At 40.8% G+C, this 18,925-nt stretch overlaps 1 protein-coding gene across 5 annotated transcripts in view; it reads right to left on the bottom strand.

The window, feature by feature from the left end:
* Positions 1 to 10,409: 10,409 nt before the first annotated feature.
* The window catches only part of LOC131259261 (complexin), a 150,684-nt gene continuing 142,168 nt past the window's right edge, over positions 10,410 to 18,925 (bottom strand). For all 5 annotated transcript variants that reach the window (XM_058260711.1, XM_058260710.1, XM_058260713.1 and 2 more), the window contains 2 exons: positions 16,337 to 16,469; positions 10,410 to 11,248 (listed from right to left, as the gene is read on the bottom strand). In XM_058260711.1, coding sequence (XP_058116694.1) covers positions 11,175 to 11,248; positions 16,337 to 16,469 — 207 coding nt within the window. In that variant the 3' untranslated portion in view covers positions 10,410 to 11,174. The remainder of the gene's footprint in view (positions 11,249 to 16,336; positions 16,470 to 18,925) is intronic.

Below are 18,925 nucleotides of genomic sequence, written 5' to 3'. Positions count from 1 at the left end.
TCCCCGACACCAGCATATACGCAGTCTTCCCGTCGGCTGACGTACGATCGTCTTCGAAGATGGCGTCCCATCTGACCTCCGATCGTAGCCAGGACGGGATTCCCGTTGGCATTGGGGGCTATTTCGCGTAGTAGCGGAAGCGTGATATGCCACATGAAAGCGGGTTCGGAGTGATGAAATACTCCCACCATTAAATGAAGTGCGGGTGAAAAGTACAACCTACTAGGCGCCTCCACCAATGTCAACGTTTTTTTGTATCACGTCCGGTTGGATTCCATTTTGTGGCTAAATGTAAAGAGGGTTCGTGTAATGGGTGGATGTGTGTGGGTGTGTGTGCTTACTAGTACATATTTATGTATCAACAATAACTACGACGAGATCGGACGCGCCTTTTCTTTTCAAAACTAGACGCTAACGCACGGCATGTGGCCGTAAAGTTTGAATTGTTCTAATGTTGCTATGCTTTGAAAGATTAGCTCCTTTGCTTTTGCTGTACTAACTTTGTATGGTTTTGTGCTACTTTTGTTCGTCTGAGGTTTTTTCTTTGCTACTCTTCTCTGCTGCAAGTGCATTCAACCGCTTCGATTGCTTCGAAGCTGGGGCACATTCGATAATAAGGTATGTATATAATTTTTTCATTAACGCTAGAACACGTGATTTCCCCTTTTCCCGCCTCCTTTTCCGGAGAAGAACTTTTTACGAACGAACCACGCACACTATTCAGCCGTTTCCAGCCTGTGCTTATACATGTTTCCAGTGGATCCTTCGATCACGGATCTAGGGAGCGGGAACTAACCAACATAAAAGTCATGCATGGAAGCAACAACCTGCCTGCAGCTCAAATCCTTTTTTATCACTAGAGGGATTCGTCGTTACGCCGTTACTCTAAAGGTAGCTAATGTCGTTGTTTGTTTGAATGTTACCGTCTTTGCGTGAAATCAGGATCTATCATGTCCCTACCTACGACAGAACGAATACACGCGTATTAAGAGAGTATGCAAATAGTACGTGCAAATGCGTCTATTGAGTAGTAGAACGAATACAGCGAGAATAACGTGTTATGCCATCAAACATGTTTCAGAAAATCGAGCTGGATTATTTTGATAGTTTACCGGTTGAGTATTGGTTGATGAGTTTTGAGTGCTATAAATAGATGTGCTCTTTGCGAGCCTACTTTTAGAGGCTTTGTTTTTAAATTTTAATGTTTCTAGCCATTTCGCCTAATCATTTTGGAACTAGTGCAGTATTGGTTGGTAAAGCTCAATGCTCCCAAGGGATAGAACATTTAAAAAATACGCGATCCAAATGAAAATGTTTCTTCTGCTCCTGCAGCTAACGTTAAAGTGCGTTTACATCGTTATTCGATGGGGTGTGCTTTAAAAAATAACCTCTTTTTTCATTCCTTCTTTTCTTTGCCGTAACGTTGGTACGGGGGTTTTTTTTAAGTTTTTTTTTTTAATATTAATGTTTAGATTGCTTTTACGAACGTCATCATCTTCCACCGAAAGCTTCCCATTTTCCTACAAGTTACTTTATTTAGTTAAATAATAAGCCCACCCAGGACTTTAAGCGGCACGATCGTGCCACACCCTCGGCACGTCGGTTCGGGGGAAAATACAACGCTTACACTTTTCCTAAAAAGCGGAAATCCCGCCGGAGGTTTCCTAAACGAACGAATGCCTTGTACCTGTGGCATTATATATTACTACTACTAGTCATCTACTTTAGCTGTGCCTGCTTTCAATTGTTGTGTTTTTTTGCATTGTTTTTCGTTATTAAAATTCGATAACTTAACCTATCAGACCTTCGGTTCGGTAAAGGGGCGCTCTCAGGTTTTGTTGCAGGTTGTTTGATGGGTTGTTTCTTTTTTATTTTTAATCTCTTTTATAAAGTTTATCAGTTCAGTTCCGGTGCGGAAACGGGACAGTTGCGGAGTCAATGCTCATTCCGTGTGTGTCGGCCTGGCAGGAACACCGTAACCGGGTATTGATTGAGAAATTGGGCCATATATTCTACGATTTGGGAAACTGTTTGCTCAGTAAATGGTCAATAAATGTTAACAACGAAAAAGATAATTGTTGGAAAACTTATGTCACATTTAAACATTCCAATTATTTAAAAATAATTTCAATTTGCTCTTTAGTTGAGTTGTATATTATTAAAGGATTTGCTCGCCCAAACAAAACACACTGTGCACTTTTTATATGACATAACTAAAGTAATAGCCATCGTATGTTTCCTGTTAGAACGCCAAGAAAATAAACAGTATAATATATAAAATCCATCACATATAAAGCAACATCGAAATAGGTGTTTGATAGCCATCAGTAGAATAGTTGCAATGAGACATTGATTTAGGTACACAAAGCAGAGAAATTTTCTTTCCAGTGAGCACAATTAGACACGCACGCACATGTACACCAACAATTTGTCCGATCGGCAATTTAATTTGTGTAAACAACAACATCTAGAAGAAATGTGAAAGCTTTCGGATTCGCTACTTACCAGGCTTTGGACAGAAAACTTAAGAAGTAATTGAAATGACATGAAATAGTAAAAAGAAGTACATGAAATAAGGAACAGTTACTAGTTGAAATAGAACTTTGCGGTTCAGTAACGCTCCGATATTAAATATGTAATGAAACAAGAAAAAAAAACCAAACAAAGAGGTTTTACACAATTAGCTGTAATTTCACAATTTGAAAGAAAATTATCAACAATGAACCTGCAAGAAACATTCAAAAAACACAAAATATAATTTTCTCAAGAATATGATAATCATAAAACTGAACATTGCATAAACAACAAACACTGTTACAACGACAAAAACACACAGAGAAACATAAGGTTTAGCGGTACAAGGAACAATACACATATAAACACACAGAAGAAGAAGAAAAAACACATGTATACACGCAGTACGATGTTTGGTTAAGGATTTTGTTTCTCTGTTTTGTTAAATTTGGTTTTTCACTGTCTTGTTCAACTGTTGCGGGTTTTTTTGCTGTTTCACCTTTCTCCTTTTGACCACAGCGACACCACGTCCGGTCGCTCGGTTCTTACTACTATCATTTTCCATCGCATTGGTATTATTTCGACCCTTCCTCGAGTAGTGGATCTGAACTGCTTCCGTTTTCTATATTGCTGAAAAACTTCAATACCACTCTCTTCGTGATGTCGATTATGTTTTTTCCATCTTCGAATTCTACGGTCGATCTTTCTGTTATGGTTTACTTATTTGTTTTATTTCCGACTTTATGCAATGATGAGTATATATGGATAGCAACTGTCATCTTCAAACGCTAGGGGTTCATTTCGTTTAAGTAGTATGGTAGTAAGTTTCACACTTCAGAAAGGTTATACAATACGTCCGAAGAAAGTGGATGGTGGTGGTGAACTATTATTTTATGTTTTGTTTTCTCTTCTTACACCGTTCGTTCTGTGTTGTACCTTCACTGCTTTTTCCATCGTGTGGTTTTTTTCTGTCTAAATGTTTTTTTTTTCTAAGCTTGACAAAGCACTACGATTCGATAGGTTAGATGAATAGAATAGATTGCGTTCTTCGGAGTATGTTGTAAGAGGAAGTCTTCTTGTGTAGGAGTGATGTTTATATAGTTATCATTTGTTAAGCGACAAACAAGTGAAATTGATAATTATCTGTTTTTGCTTCAAAATGGTAGAAAGTTCATTTAGTTTCGATGTGAATTGGGCAGTTCGTAAAAGTGAGAGGGATCGACGAGTAGATCCTTCCGGAAATGGAAGGTTAATGAATCGAAACCAATGCTTGAAGTATCATTCTTTAGGAGAGTTAGCAAATGCGATAGTTATAGTCGTCAAGAGAAGAATGTTGAGAAGAATGAAAAATCCTGTCAGGATGTTCAAAACGAATATTCCGAAACCTTTCTATGGAGTGTTTGTAGTAAAGGGTGTGAAAAGATTTGCTTAAAAGACTTGCCTGGAGTTACGAGAGAAACCCTTGCTAAAGGCTTCTCATACCCGCTGGGAGGCTACTCTTGTGCTGCAGTTCATTATTCCGGTGGTCGCTCTTTTTCGGTCAATCGCGTTACATTTTCCTCTGAAACTACATCAACTAGTTAATAAATCTGCGCTACGATTCGTACTACTCAGAATTGCTTTCCTCGATTAGTTATTTTTTCAATACAATTGAACTTTCTTTACAACCACTAGACACTAGAAAATAACGGCATGGGAACATTTGGTTTAGCGTTATTATAAAGTTTGAAAAACTTAATTTCAATTCATGAAAAGCTTTCAAAATTCACTTCAATCATTTTCTAAATATTACACGTAATTTCAGATCAATTACAATTAACCGGATTAAACTTACTTATGACTGCACGATCACTATGAACTGAGCAAAATCATGAAAGGGTTTTTGTTAATTGCCTCTTTAAATATTATTTACTCTAATGCACTACGTTCTATAGACTACGCTCCGTTGAATGTGTATATATTCATGCACTTGTGACATGGCCGCGTTCATCTTTTTCTGCCGCATAATAATTGACATGTATATTGTTTCCTTTGCTTCTTCCTTGTGTCCAAGAGTCATCTTTCTTTTGTTTGCTCCATATGTTTATCGGGTTTTCTAATGAAATAAACCATTTTCCGTTTTATTCTTTTCTGAACCATTCGTTTTTCTTTTCTTTGTCACACTTGGTCGCCAATGGCTGTCATATTGTGTTGATCTGTTGTTGTATGCTTGATTTTTTTCCTTTTAGAATTTCTCTACCAAAGCTTGCACTAACGAAACAGCCGTCAGAATAAAATCCTCTTTTCACAACACCCACATTGGACATCAGGTTAATTTGAAAGAGTTGTTACGAGTGTTTTCCTTTCATCTAACGAGTTTTTTTTTACCATTATGAATTTGCAGTGTAATGAAAGTGGACTATTGTATGAATATGATCAGTTTAGTAGAGTCCTGATCGTTCGAGAAAGACGCAAACACACTCTCATCCGCACACGCGCACAACATTAAACAAACACACACACACACATACCAAGCTGCACGAGGATAAGCCGAGCAAGTCAAGCCAGAAAGAAAGAAAAAGCACAGTGGTTAAAGAAAAAAGAAAAGCCCATTTGGTGTTCGTTTTCAACAGTTTCTTCTGTGTTTTATTCCTTAATTATTTTTTTTCTTTTGTTTTTAATTTCATTTCATCAATGTGTAACACTGTTTTTTTTTATTCGTTTTCTTCAAACCGTTTCTTGTTTTGTTTCAACAATTATAAACAAACGCGTTGCCTAATGCATGGTGGTTTGTGGTGATGGATGTGTTGGTTGGTTGTCATGGTGATAACTAGGTTGTGATGGTGACTGTTGTAGAGACCGTGTTGTCTGAAGATGCTGCCAAGACAGGTGACTCTGTTTTTTGGATTTAAGGATCATGATCATACCATTCCCGGATCACTTATGTCTCTGGTCTGGTCTGGTTGGTTCTTGGACTGCACTTTTTGCACCCAATCTTCTTTGCAGAGTAGCTATTTTTTCTGTTGTTTTGTTTTTCTGTGTTTCAGTGATAGATTTTCGGTTGAATTTATTTTTGTTGTTGTTGAAAACACACAAACAAAAGGACTAAGAAAGCCTCTCCCCCGATGAAAATCGCTAGTAGAGATTTCGGCAGAAGCGTGAAAAGCGATACGATCGCGTTGCGTCTATTATAAGAGAATTAATAAAGCAGTTGCAGCCCAACCGGTAGGCTTTCGGTTTTCTTGTTTGTTGAGGGAATTTTTCCTTACTATGCTTACATGTCACTATTATTGTTATAAAGTTACGTGTATATGTGTATGTTTATATAGATATATATATTTAAAGTACTGGTAGGAACGCGAATGGGAGGAAAAATGGAGGTTCGCTAAGAGAATTGCGAATATGTGTGTAACGCGGCTGATCGAAGTGTACTTACTTGTTCTCTTGTATTATTTCTATACCTTCCCAATTCATAACGGCAATTATGGAAATTGAAGAATGCGAAAGTAGTACAGGGACAGAAAGGAAAAACGCATAAAAAGCAAGTAGGAAAACATCATCAAATGGTCAGTTTCTTCTAGAGCGATGTATGTGTTTTTCTTGAGAACATGATGGTCGTTCAGAAAGAAGACAAACGAAGGAAATAAATTTCACCATAACAATCCGTTCCAAACGGGTTTAGTAAAACCGATGCTCGTAAGTCTGGTCCGGTCCCCTTTTCCCCGTTTTGAACGTTTATTTTGAAGAATATTGTATTTCTGTTAAATTACTTGTCCATACCGTCTGTTGCCATTTTTCGCTCTTTGCATTTGTTTTCCAGTTTTCCCACTTTTCCTCGTTGTTTCATCCCATTCTACGTTCGGTAAATGTGTGTTGTATGTTTTTCTTTGTTTCATAGGTAGAGAGAATAGAGAGAAAGGGTAAATGCGCCCTTCGCGAACGACAGACTCGTGGTGTTCATGTGTGTTTTCCTTGTTTTTCGCTTCGTTTGTATATTTTCCAACCGGTGTCCATAGGATGCTTTATGTAACTTTTTATTTTTATTCCACAACAAGATGAGACATTTGCTTTCAACAACTCGTTCAATAACAATTGCCCGATTATTGACTGCCCCGTGTGTTGTTTCACAGCATCGGAGCATCCTTTTGTCTTTCCTTGATCCTGTTTCCTGCTTGTGCTTGTGTTGAGTGTCTGTGTCTTGCAGTGTCGTGTATTCTGATGCCTTGTTGCAGGGGAGTGTGATCAGGGGGTTTGCTTTTTGGTTTTCTCTTTAATAATATACTTTGCTTGTTTCGTTTATAATATTTTATAATACACATTCACTACTACCACACACACACACACACGACATCAATGAGCTGCGATAGATACACATACAGAGGGTGCTGGGGGCGATCGGGTCGGCCTTCTACAACAACAATGATTGTAGTGCCTCTGCGGGAGAAGGAGTAGAAGGAGCAGAATGCAACGACAGGAAACAACAAGACGGAAATAGATATTGAGTAGAAAAGAAAAAGAGCAACACAGAGAAAGACCATCGAATAGGTGAAGTGAAAGCATAAAATCGGAAAATGTTCACTACGAAACCATTTAGTGAATTTGAAACTGCTGTTTGGCAGGAAAATATATCAGGTTCAGGTTGATTTTTCAACTGTTTTTCTTGCTATAAATATTAGCCTGTCGTGTGATGCGTCGTGCCATTATTGTAACATTTTACCATTCTTGCCCTTATGTATGTATACGCGCATCCGGTTTGGGAGGGTGTCCTTTATGTGTGTGTTTTTTTTTAATTTTCTTCATTTCGGGCTTCATCTGCTACCGGATGCCGCCCACGTTGTTTATTGCTGTTTTACACATTTATTGTATATCGAACTAGAAACGTAAACAAACGAACCGAAAACCAACACGAATCGACACGACATTGCACAGGGAGGTTGGAAAATGGGATAGCAAAAGGAAAGCGAAAATCCCACACTAACAGCAAAGAGAAAAAGAGAGGAGGAGGAAAAAATAAGAAGGAAGTGCAGCAGAGGTTAGGTTTTCTTCTGCAATTAATGTTGGCCATACAAAGATGTCTTGTGAAAACCAAGGGCTTTTAAAGCCGTCGACGAAAGAGTGTTTGGTGGCGAGTACAAGGAGAAAGTGGAAAAAGTCCTCGCCGATTCCTAGCGACACAGATACAGGGAAAGCTTTCAGTGCTGAAGTGTGCTGTGAAAACTGTTTTAACGATCACTCTCGATCACTCGCCAGTCAAAGGTGGACACTCGGTCCACACTGTATAATTATCACTCGTTTTCATGTGTCATTTGCTTTTCGGTTGCTTTTCACCGGTTTCCTACATATTTTTTTTTGTTTTCTCCGGAAGTGCACTTGAAGATGCTGCTTTTCGATGTTTTTGATTTGGGGTTTTCCATTCAACGGGGGGAAGGTTTGGTTTGGAAATGGTTTTGTTTTTATTACTTGCTATGTTGTATTCGGATGGTCGTCGTGTTTGGTTTCATGAAACACTGGGGTTTGGTATGATAAATCTACACATCATGAAATTAGAGTGAGGTAAACATCAAACACAAATGTGCCGAAGAGCAAGAAAACAGTTAACACAAAACACGGAGAGATAAAAAAAAATGCTGACATGTTGAAAATTGGGCTTTTAAATGCGGACGTTTTAGGTCCGGGAAGTTTATACCTTCTCCGGCTAACCATATGATAAACCAGAAAACTATATACAACTAGTTAGAATAACAATTTTTACGCAACGCTGGTAGCCACCTCTACAACAGGTTTATCCCTCAAACCTTCAAACTTCCTAGGGATGGGATTTTCCTCCTCCTTACAGATGCCGCTGTCTACCATTGCACATGCCACCCATACGAGTAAACTGATGAGATAAGAGTTTAATTACGTTGCTTGTTTTAGTATTCACTGAGCAAACACAGTCCAGAAATGCTTCCGGTACTTCTCGGTAGCCCACCTTCTCCCAACACCATACCCTGGTTCCGTACGATCCCATTCCGCGACAACCTGCACCGTTTCCGCACGCGTTTGTGTGTGTTTTCGTGAGCTTTGCTGCTTTACAGTGTGTAAATGGAGATTTATTTGTTTTAAATGTAAAATTCTGCTTCCACTATGAGATCCTTTGTCTGGTAGCAACCGTGCTTGTTACATGATTTATCCTTTCCTTGGAATTCCTACCATTCTTGCGCAGGGTTTTGTTTTGCTTTCAAGGGAATCGGGTTTTTTTTATTACTCATTCAATTTCTTATTTAAACTTCAACGAATTTCAAGCTAATTGTAATAATAATATGCTAAATTTCTCTTTCTCTAATGCTCTTTCATTGTCTTATGTGTGTGTGTTTTTTTTTGTTTTCTCTAAATGTACATTTTTTCACACTTTGCTACGCTCGCTTTGCATACATGTGTGTTTGAAATGTATTTTTATGTGTCCTTCTGTTACGGTGTATTTTAATGTGTGGTGTGAAACATGTTAAATGGTTCTAGGTTTCGGTTGGGGGAATGTTTTGTTCTCTGTTTTGCAACTATATTTATCCTTTGCCTTTATGTCTTCTTGGCACACACACATATATTGCCATGGTGCCTGTTTTCGTTTTGTTTATGTTCTGTTTAGTTTTTCCTTTCGTCTCCGCTAAAGTTAAAACATTTGCATTTTTTTATAATTTATTTGTATTCTTTTCCTTTCCTAACGCTTTCAATCAACTGGGTTAACGATCAAAAAAGACAACGCGAAAAATATTTGACTAACACGAAATGTGTGTGTGTGTGAACGTCACGATCCGGTTTGGGACGTACAAGCACTACGACCATTTTTTCTATTGGTTTCGAGGCGGGTTTCTTCTTTTAATTTGTTTTATATTGTTTTGTTTATCAACTTCTTTAGTTTCAGATGAATTAGAATAATCTAGCGAACGCGATCGTCGGCCCACCGGAGGCTCCACGAATCGCGGTTCACTTCATTGCTTGCAGGATCATTGCGACCTTTTTGGCTTGCCGCTCACCGTTGTTCGACCGTCCCTTCTCTGTCCCTTCGATTCGATTTGTTTTTGTTTTAATGTTTTTGTCTCTCTTGTATCACTTTGGAATTCTATCACAAACATTTACCACGTGATTTCAATTAAATGGAGTGATAACTTGATCGAACGCCTCGCAGGGAAATATCCTCTAGGCCAGTGGCAGTAGAAGAAGAAGAGGAAGAACAGTAAGAAGATGATGAAGAAGAAGAGACAGAACCTAACGAAACCAGGTTCCAAAAGAAGGGGTGGGGGTTTGGGATGGGTTGGAACGTAATTGTTCGAAACCAGCAGCAACGCATGGTGAAACCGATCGATGTAGTTTAGCGTTGAAGCCATGCGGCAACCAATTCGGTTGCACTTGTGTCGCTGGCCCAAAGTTAGTTGGGAGGACGAATCGAATAACACAAACGCAACCAGCAATCAATTGGAATGCAATACAGCACAAAGCTGCCCCCATTAATGGCAACGAACAGCACTGGAACGGAAGCTATCCACGTAACGCCTAACGCTTGTGATGCATAACGACTTTGACTAGAGCTTAAGTTGTTTTCTATGTCTTTTGTTTTAACTGTGGGTGTTCTGTTTTGTTTACTTTGCGTATGAGTGTTTCAGCTTTGTGTGTTTTCTTCCCTTTTGATTTGTGTGAGTGTGTGTTTTGGTTTTCCTTGTTCTATACTTCACTATGTTTCGTTTGCTTTTTGTTTGAGATTAATCACAATTTTTGCTTATTTGTTGCCTGATGTAATTTTAAAGTCATTTTCTTTTACCTTTATACTGCAATTACTAATTTTATATTTTTCTTTGCCACTACGTACTTTCTTCCTTTCCCTTTCGCAAAGAGCTCCTAATATTTTTAACAATTTTTTGAATATTTTTTTTATTACTCTGTTTCTTCTCTGCTGTGTTTTTTTCCTCAATGCCTCTGCCAATTCCGCATTTTCTTCTCCTACATGTTTTTTTTTGTTTTCACTATTACAACTCACAACTACTTTTATGGTGGAATTTGAACGTGTGGAACGCGCTCGAAAAGAAACGTTCCAAGCGCTTCGATCGTCACTCGTCGGTTGTCCGGTCTGTTCGTCTAATCTGGCCTTTGATGGTGAATGGTGTTGGTGATGTGCAGGTCATCGTGTGGGTGTCGGTGTCTGGTGGATGATCCCCTGCGCCGTGCAGGTGTGTTCCTCTGCCGATGCAAATCCGTGCAGGAATTTCCGGTTCTTCTGTCATGTATTCTCTCATATAACGTTGCACGTGTAACGCCTGATTTTCACACAAACACACGAAGCGCTCGATGGCCGGCAGCGTTGTTGAGCCAGGCTGCGTCGAGCTAATGATCACCATTGCGCTGCTCCAATCTCCAGCGGCCATCTTTAGTAGTCCTGGATGTGTTTGTATGTATGTAGGTATGTGTGTGTGTGTTAGTTTGAGAGTGCTTGTATTATGCCTCTCAACACATACGGCTGCCCTTTCATTCGTGCAAGCGATCCTTTCATGTCCACGAACTGATACGACAATCGTTGGGCGCAGCCGGGGACGCACTGATCGAGACGTGGATGTTCCGGTAGTTGTGGCTGTGTTGTTGCATGCTGTCGCTGTGGTCGTCAAATATTACTGAATACTTGGTTGGTAGAGTCGGTGCGACGCGGTGCACAATCACTGCAGGGAGCATTTGCCCTCGATTTGCGTCTTGATCTCGTTCACCTGCGTCTCTATGGAGTTTTTCAACTCTGCGCGTTTCGCCGTAGTTACGATCGATACACGCACAGAAGCACATGGACACACATATACGGGAGGCGCGATATTTAGTAGGCGTTGTTAGTAGGACGTTCAGTATGCACGTTGTTAGTAGAGGTAGAAGTAGAAGCCGGGCGGAAGAAATATAGAGCGAGAAAGAGAAAGAAAGAGAAAAAAACAAAACGCATTGTCATTAGCAACGATCGCCACTCATCTCCAGCAGCCATATAAACGCCGAACAAAGATGGCTTCAAATGCTTCGGAAGCCATGTACACAGGTTATATAAATTGTTTCAGCACGTAAGTATGTAACACAAGCTTGGTTGGATGCGTTAGGCAGCCAGAGACTAAGTAGTAGTAGTAGTTGTAGTAGTAGTAGTAGTAGTAGTAGTTTTGGTAATAGTTAAGAATAATTGATATAGACAGTTAAACAACTAGTGAAGAGCCGGTGAGGATAGAGAAAAACGAAGAAAGATAGAGAATAAGACAGAGTAGGAGAGATTGAGAAGAACAAACAAGAGAGCGACAGTCACAGCAAACCATTGAAACGTGTACTATGGTTGTGACGGGAAAACAGGGATAAACAAACAGGTTTCTCAGGAACAAAAATGGCGGCTTAGTTTTAACAAACGTTTACTCCAGTGTGTTGGCAATGCAGTGTAAAATGTTGCTTTGGAGTTTTAGTGACATTTGTTTCGTGATTTTAAGCATCGTTCATTCAGCCGTTGCATGGCCTGCTACGTGTGGGTGGTTGTTTCGTTCGAATGTGTCGCTCTTTTGCATAAGTATACTTGTTGGTGTCGATGTTGGCACACTTGACCTACTTCGTATGGAAAGAGACCTTCAACGGGGGTGCTTGGGTGTTGTATTGGTGGGACGGGAAACAACCGTGGAAATGTGAGTGGACAGTCAACCGGAAGCGGCCTGTCACGGTGCGTCATCCGTACGGCGATGGCACAATTCGCACAAGACAACGTGTGGCACACAAATTAGAACGCGCCAACACTGATGTCTGACGGACCGTGGTTGGCTTATGTTGCTGACAGCACGTCCTCACCGTTCGCTTCGGCGTTGCATCGTTCTCTTCAGTATGCATTCATGGAAATGAAGGACATGAACATGCACTTAAACAATGCACCCGTCACACATCCTTACGTTCGCCAGCAATCAGTGTAAATTATGAGCCCCAAAAGAGTCACGGTGGATGGAAAAACGGTAAAGGAAATAAGTGTGTCTACTGTGACAAATTGGATTCTGGTTCCCTGTCCAATGCTGGATGGGTTATATGGAGTGCTGTTCCTAATGGCTTTGTGGTAGATATTTCCGACCGAAGGAAAATGCATAAAAAAAAGCTACAATTGAAAGACAATGGGTTGAAGCATGTATGAAAAAGACAAACAATGCAAAAAGATACAATTAAGGTAGATTGCGCGAAATACGGGATATCCTCAAATTGTAGACGTGTAGCAGTTTGTCGTAAGCAAGTAGAAAGATATTGAAACGAAAGCGAAGCATGTGGTAATGAATCCCTTTTATGCCAAGTCTTTCCGTGTGAGGAGTAAATTTTCTATTACCATTTTAATATACCAAAAGTCGGTAGCCAGATGGGAAGAATTGTGTTTCTATTTCTTCGCTGTGTTTTGTAACGCCAATACACTCTCTTTCTCTTTCACCGTGTTATGCAGGTAGCAAGTGTCATGTGGAATGATTTAAGGAAACATATTTTGTTTAAAACTTGATTCATCTTGCCTTATCGAATCCAATATTGTCTGACGAAAAATTCCAAAACAACGTTTCAGCGTGGCCTGCGCTTTCTTCGAAGTACAAAAACAGGGACCACAAGGAAAAGTAATTGCGGTGTAGTAAAGCTCTGACGTTTTGTTGTGGAGAACGTTGCGTTTTGAGGTGGAATATGAGTCGGGTGGTGTTGTGTTGGATCAGTTTTTGCATCGCTTGTGCCACCGTAGGAAACGTACTCTACTAAATGGATGCCTTAACAAACAAAGCGGATGGTGAACGAAACGCTACTTGAACCAATACATAATCACACGTAGATACGACAGATGGTAAAAAGGTTAGGGAACATAGGTAACAACTCATATAAAGATGGAAAAGGATCGTATGTATGAAATGGATCGCGTAGCATAAAAGGTTAAATTTTTCATTCAGAAAGGTGGAGAAAAGCATGTTAAAAAATAGAGACAAAGACAGATATAAAAAAACAAATCTATTGATATAAAACGCAATAAACTTTGATTAATATCGAAACAACTATTAGACAGCAAAGAAGATAACAGGAGTGAGTGAAACGAGTGGATCAAACGATTGAAGAAAAGTTACAGCTGTGAATAAAAATTATGCGCAAGGGGCTTCACAGACCCAAAAAGCCTGTGAAACAGACACTGTAGGATAGCAACACTTATGAAAGAGAAAGAGTTCTATGGATAGAGAGAAAAAGAGAAAGGATGAAAAGCCTATCGCTGTACATCTAGGAAGATACTAGGAGCGATAAGTCCGTTCTGTCCGGGAGATTCGGCTTACGACAAACGATGACCAGAAACAAAACATAAAGCCTTCAACATAGGTTTCGAAAGGGCAGAAAGAAAGAAATTGGGAACTAATAGCACATAAACGCTACTGGACACGAACACGGCTAAGAAGAGAACCTCAAGCAGGCAGCACCACGGCCCTGTGCACGGTTCGGTTCCGGAGGTCTGAATCATGAGAAGTGTGGCCGTTCAGTCGGCACATTTTTAAGTTTGGTTTTCTGAAGCAAATTTGCTCGTTTTGATTTTTTACTTGCATTGGACTGGATGTAAAGTGACATTTATATGTTTTGTAGAGTGACTTTCTTTGCTTTACAGTAACTTCTTTTTAAACAGACATTTTTGGTTACGGTTAGGGATTCTAGAGGTCGACGGTAAAACACGTTTAAACACGTACTTAAACACCTTTAGTTATCCATATGCATCTTTACGGGATGTATAGAGAAAGGGAGAGCGGGGGGGCGGGTGGTAGAGAAAAAAGGGGTACAACATCTCTTCTGGAGTTAGCAGAAAGTGATACACTACACAATATCTTGCTACTTACTTCGATTACCGGTTGATGGTTCGCCATCTACAAGAAACGGGATCAAAATGGATGTTTTTTTTTTTGGTGGTTTTTATGTTCGTTCGATGAGCGATTGCGTTGGGATGACCGAAGAGAAGAGGTTGACGAGTATGAGGGGAGATGTTACTTTTGCCCGTTTCGTTCTTAATTTGGTTTTTGGTTTATTTTGGGGTTAGGGGCTTTCTGGTTGGGTGTTATGTAGTGTTGACCGTGGAGTCGACAGGGTCGAAGTGTGCACTATGGTTTTTTTCGGTGGCGGTTTCGAGCTCTTGGAGGACACAGTCAGTGCAGAGGTTAATGTTTTGCTTTGTGAACTACGTTTGGCATAGGATTACAGTAATGTAGAGAGGAAGATGGTGGTTGAAAATATAATAGAAAACTTCTTGAATGTATCGACGAAGAAATTGATTATCCCAGTTATTATCTTACACTATATGTTCCATCTACACATTTAAGAGAAACCGATTTCAATTCATCGTTTGGTGAACTCTATCTACTATTAGTGTATATTTCAGTAAGAAGTTCTCCGTTAGTAGTAATGATTGCATTGAAAGCTCCATTTAATGTCGAGACACTAACATTGATGAAGTTGTAACATAAAATGTATCGAAAAACTTCTCATAGGATGAAAAAAGGTACAAAATGGAGGTACTTGATTAAAGCTCTGTGGTTTCAGAATATTATTGTAACTTGTGAATAGGTAAAGTTCTGCCGTGCATACAGTGGAATCCTGGATAACGTACGTATAACGCGACCGGAGACAAATTACTAAACATTTGGTTTAAATTTTGTGGGTGTCCAAACTTCTATTACACATCTTGTATCCCCATTGTGTGTCATAATGAAACATAAAATGACGAAAATATTGCAACAACAATATTATATTGTAGCACCGTCAAGAAAGAAAACTGTGAAGTGAAGAAGTACCGCGGCTTGGCTGTTATACGAGTTTATCCAGGTTCAACTGTAAATAAAACTGGGCAAACATCATCAAAAAGTTTGCTGAATTCAATCTCTTCTGGTTGCAGCAAATACTTGCCTAGCAGCATAAAACTGAGAGATTTCGGTCTGAAGTTCATCATAAGTGTGCTTGTTTAAAACGTTTGTATGTAAGCTCTTAAAGTACACCGAGAATGTTTTAAATATTTTCTAATTCCATTATCATTTGTCTATGCTTAGGATAACGTCCATAAAGTGTGTGGTTTGTTTGTTAACATTAAAAACATTTACTACTACGTAATGCCATATCCTTTTTCCCACTAATAGCTATCAGATTGTTACTTTGCGCCTAAACCTATCACTTTCAAAAGCATTGCGGGGCGGTAGCGAACAAATAAGCATTGCAAATCAATCGGAGGGAGTTGCGAAAGCATAATTTAAATTTGATAACAAAAACCAAGAACATACCAGTTTTCATAACTAGCGGTGAAAAATAAACAAAAGTTCGGAAGTAACTAAAGAGAGAAAATAATAATTATAAAAATGGACAAAACACAAGTTTATTACAGAGAAATAATAGTATGTTACATCAACGATAGATAAATAATAATATCCGTTTTACGTAAGGGCAAACAAATTGTCGGATGTTTTGCTATTGTCATTCGTTTCCCGGTTTCATTCGAGGTAAAACATTGCCGCTCAGTGTGCTGTTGTGGTATTCGTGTATCGCCCCCCTCTCCATTTGCTCCCCTTCCCCCGAACAGGGGGGGTGGAAGAACCCTGGACGGTACCCCAATGGCATAAGCACGAAACAAAATCAAAATCTCGACCGGATCGGATCGGAATGCAAATATGCTTTCTTTTTTTTTTTTTCTTCCTCAAATGCAGCTGTAGCCATCGCGTCCTTTTGGGATCCCTTCCCCCCACCCCTTTTTCTCCAAACCGTCCATCACCGCCTCTCCGAAATGGATCAGCCTACTTCCAGCAGGCGAACCGACCGAACAGGGTACGCACACGACCGCAATACTTACTCGTGAAGTCGTCTAGATCCTCCTGCTCCGCCTCGGCCGCCAGCTCCTCGGGCGTTTTCTTCTTCCGCATCAGCGGGTTCGGTTCTTCCTGGGGTGCCTGCTCGACCACTTCCTCTTTTTTCTTTATGTTATACTGTGGGCGAAAGATAAAGCGAGAGTGGGAAATGTGAGAAAAGTTTCAGCTAAGGTGTGAAAATGTTACGATCCCATCGTTAGGGCGCGCTAGGCGGGCTTTCCGAGCAATTACGATCAATTTCCACTAATCGTTTTGGCGGTGGCCTCCCATTGCTATTCAAAGTCATGGAAAATGGAAATGTTTCCCGTCGGGTAAAAGAATAGTAGATGATGGAAACGAAGTAGGCTGCACAATGGAATAAAGACCTACCGAACAAAAAAGTACTTAGTGGGAAAGATTTTCGGCGATCGGAAAACCTAGGAGGCTGGCCCTCATCATCGTCGTCGCCATCTTTGTCGTGGTTTTGAACGCGCCCCTCGCCCTGTAATCACCATTTTCTGCCTTCCTGGGGGTGTGGAAAAAACGACCGGGGCCCAAACCGTTTTACTGTATTTTTCGACGGAAAATGTCGTGCCTTTCCACTGGTTTGAACACATACACGCTCGGCTGACCTTCGCATCTTCCCGTTTACCGTCGATTAGGGGCCTCGGCTGTTGGAACTGTCATTCGAAAAACTTCAACACCGTGCCAAAAATGGACGCAATTTTCCTACCGACAGGCGCAGGTGGAAATCGTGTGGAACGATGATTTTCCGGCCTTTTCCTCGAGTGATGATGATTGCGCACCAAATCACTCCATTTTCCATTCGGCGCACGACGAAAGGTGATTAGTGCTAGTGTGTTGCCTATTTTCTTGTCGCCTGGGAAAACCCTAGCTATAAATAAGAAAGAAAAAAACGATGCTGCCGAGTAGCGTGGAGGCGGGAGGAAAATGTTAAACGACATCGGTGAGGAAAAGTCACGACATTACGCCACCATCACGTGCCCGGCAGCACTTTGGTCGGGCCCATTAGCAACTGCTTGCTTCCTCGCACACCAACCAACGGCACCACCACCACCACCCCACTACCAACATAGGGCCGACCGTTTGTAGGGCGGCCGGCGATAAATCGAACCAATTCCCGTCTCGGGCGTCCGATCAATCGAAACTAATTTGTGCACATTATTTCACTCGTCAGTGGCACGCGACCGGCACGGTGGGGTGGGAGGACGGTTGACGGGGAAACTTTTAGCCCACGGAGTTTTTCTTCCCCTCCCAATCTTTTGCCTCGTTCCCGCGCAATGGGACGGGGCTTTCGATCGAAGACGTGCGTGTCGGTCGAAGGGAATGTGGGACGCTAATCGGAAAAGTTCGCTTCCGATTACACACTCGGGGTGGGGGTGGCGGGACTAAGCGGAAGCGACATAAACGAGTGTCAATAAGCTGTTCGTTCGTTCGGCATGGATTGAACTTTGATTTTGGCTTAATACGTTCACGGTTGCGATGAATCGTGCGGGGGATGGTTGTAAATCAATCATATCCATTTCCAACGTGTGCGTTACGAAGGCGGATCTAGTTACACAGAAAATTGAATTCATTTATTTCCAACGAAACGCAATCCGTAGCTACTTTTATTTTTTGCTATAGAAAAAATAAAAGTCAAGCTCACATCTGGTTGGAAATAAAAGCAATTTTAATTACAATATGAATGAGAAAAATAACCCACCAGGATTAAATGGGATTGCATTTAATTCACCTGCTATCAACGCCACTCAATTGCAGGTGATTAACTGGAACCGAGCTGAATTTGTTCGAACGAAATCGAGCAACATAAGCAGCCACATCTACACACACACAAACGCACATAAAGCTCGATAAATTTTGGTATCTCTTTAATTTTTTACAGGCGATTCCTGCCAACGAGCGGTTGTGATAAATTGGGCGCGCACACAGCAGGGCGTTAATTCCACCCGAACTGGTTCGAAAATGGTATCCCTCCGGTGTGTCCTAGTGTGTGTGTGTCTGTGTTTTGCGTCACCGCGGCTTTACAACAACCGTTTCGAAATTAACTTTCTGCGGTTCGGTGAACCCGGTGCAGTTCCGGGTGGTAATCAGCGACTCTAATTGAATGATTGCATGAGTTTTTAATCATGACGTTCATTACGCAAGCCGTTCATTAGTGGACGTGCTTACAGCAGGGGATGATGAACATCGGAGTTCGATGTTGTTTGTGTACCGTTTTGTGTACCGTTTTTTTTTTAAAGAAAATGGATATTCTCCACCTACGGTCGTCTGCGATGAAATGGAAATGGTGTGTTACATGTTCACCGCACAGAACGTTACTTCCTACATGGTACGGACAATTAAGAAACAACCAAACACCGGTTACGGGACCAGCTCTGCTTCTACACTGATAAGCCTCGACACAACGACGGGGGGTGGAGGGGCAATCAGAACCTGCTGGTGGTGCGGGAATAATTACACATCCTTCATAATTAAATTATATTCAAGCAAATGGTGTACTGAGCTGGGCTGCTGAGTGGTAGATAAGGAGTGTGCTCAGTGCTCAAAACCAAGCGTCAAGTGCAGACACA

The sequence above is a fragment of the Anopheles coustani genome, chromosome 3 (assembly GCF_943734705.1).
Source record: "Anopheles coustani chromosome 3, idAnoCousDA_361_x.2, whole genome shotgun sequence".
Lineage (NCBI taxonomy): Eukaryota > Metazoa > Arthropoda > Insecta > Diptera > Culicidae > Anopheles > Anopheles coustani.
The sequence above is the reverse complement of the archived record's forward strand: the minus strand, read 5'-3'. Positions and strand labels throughout refer to the sequence as shown.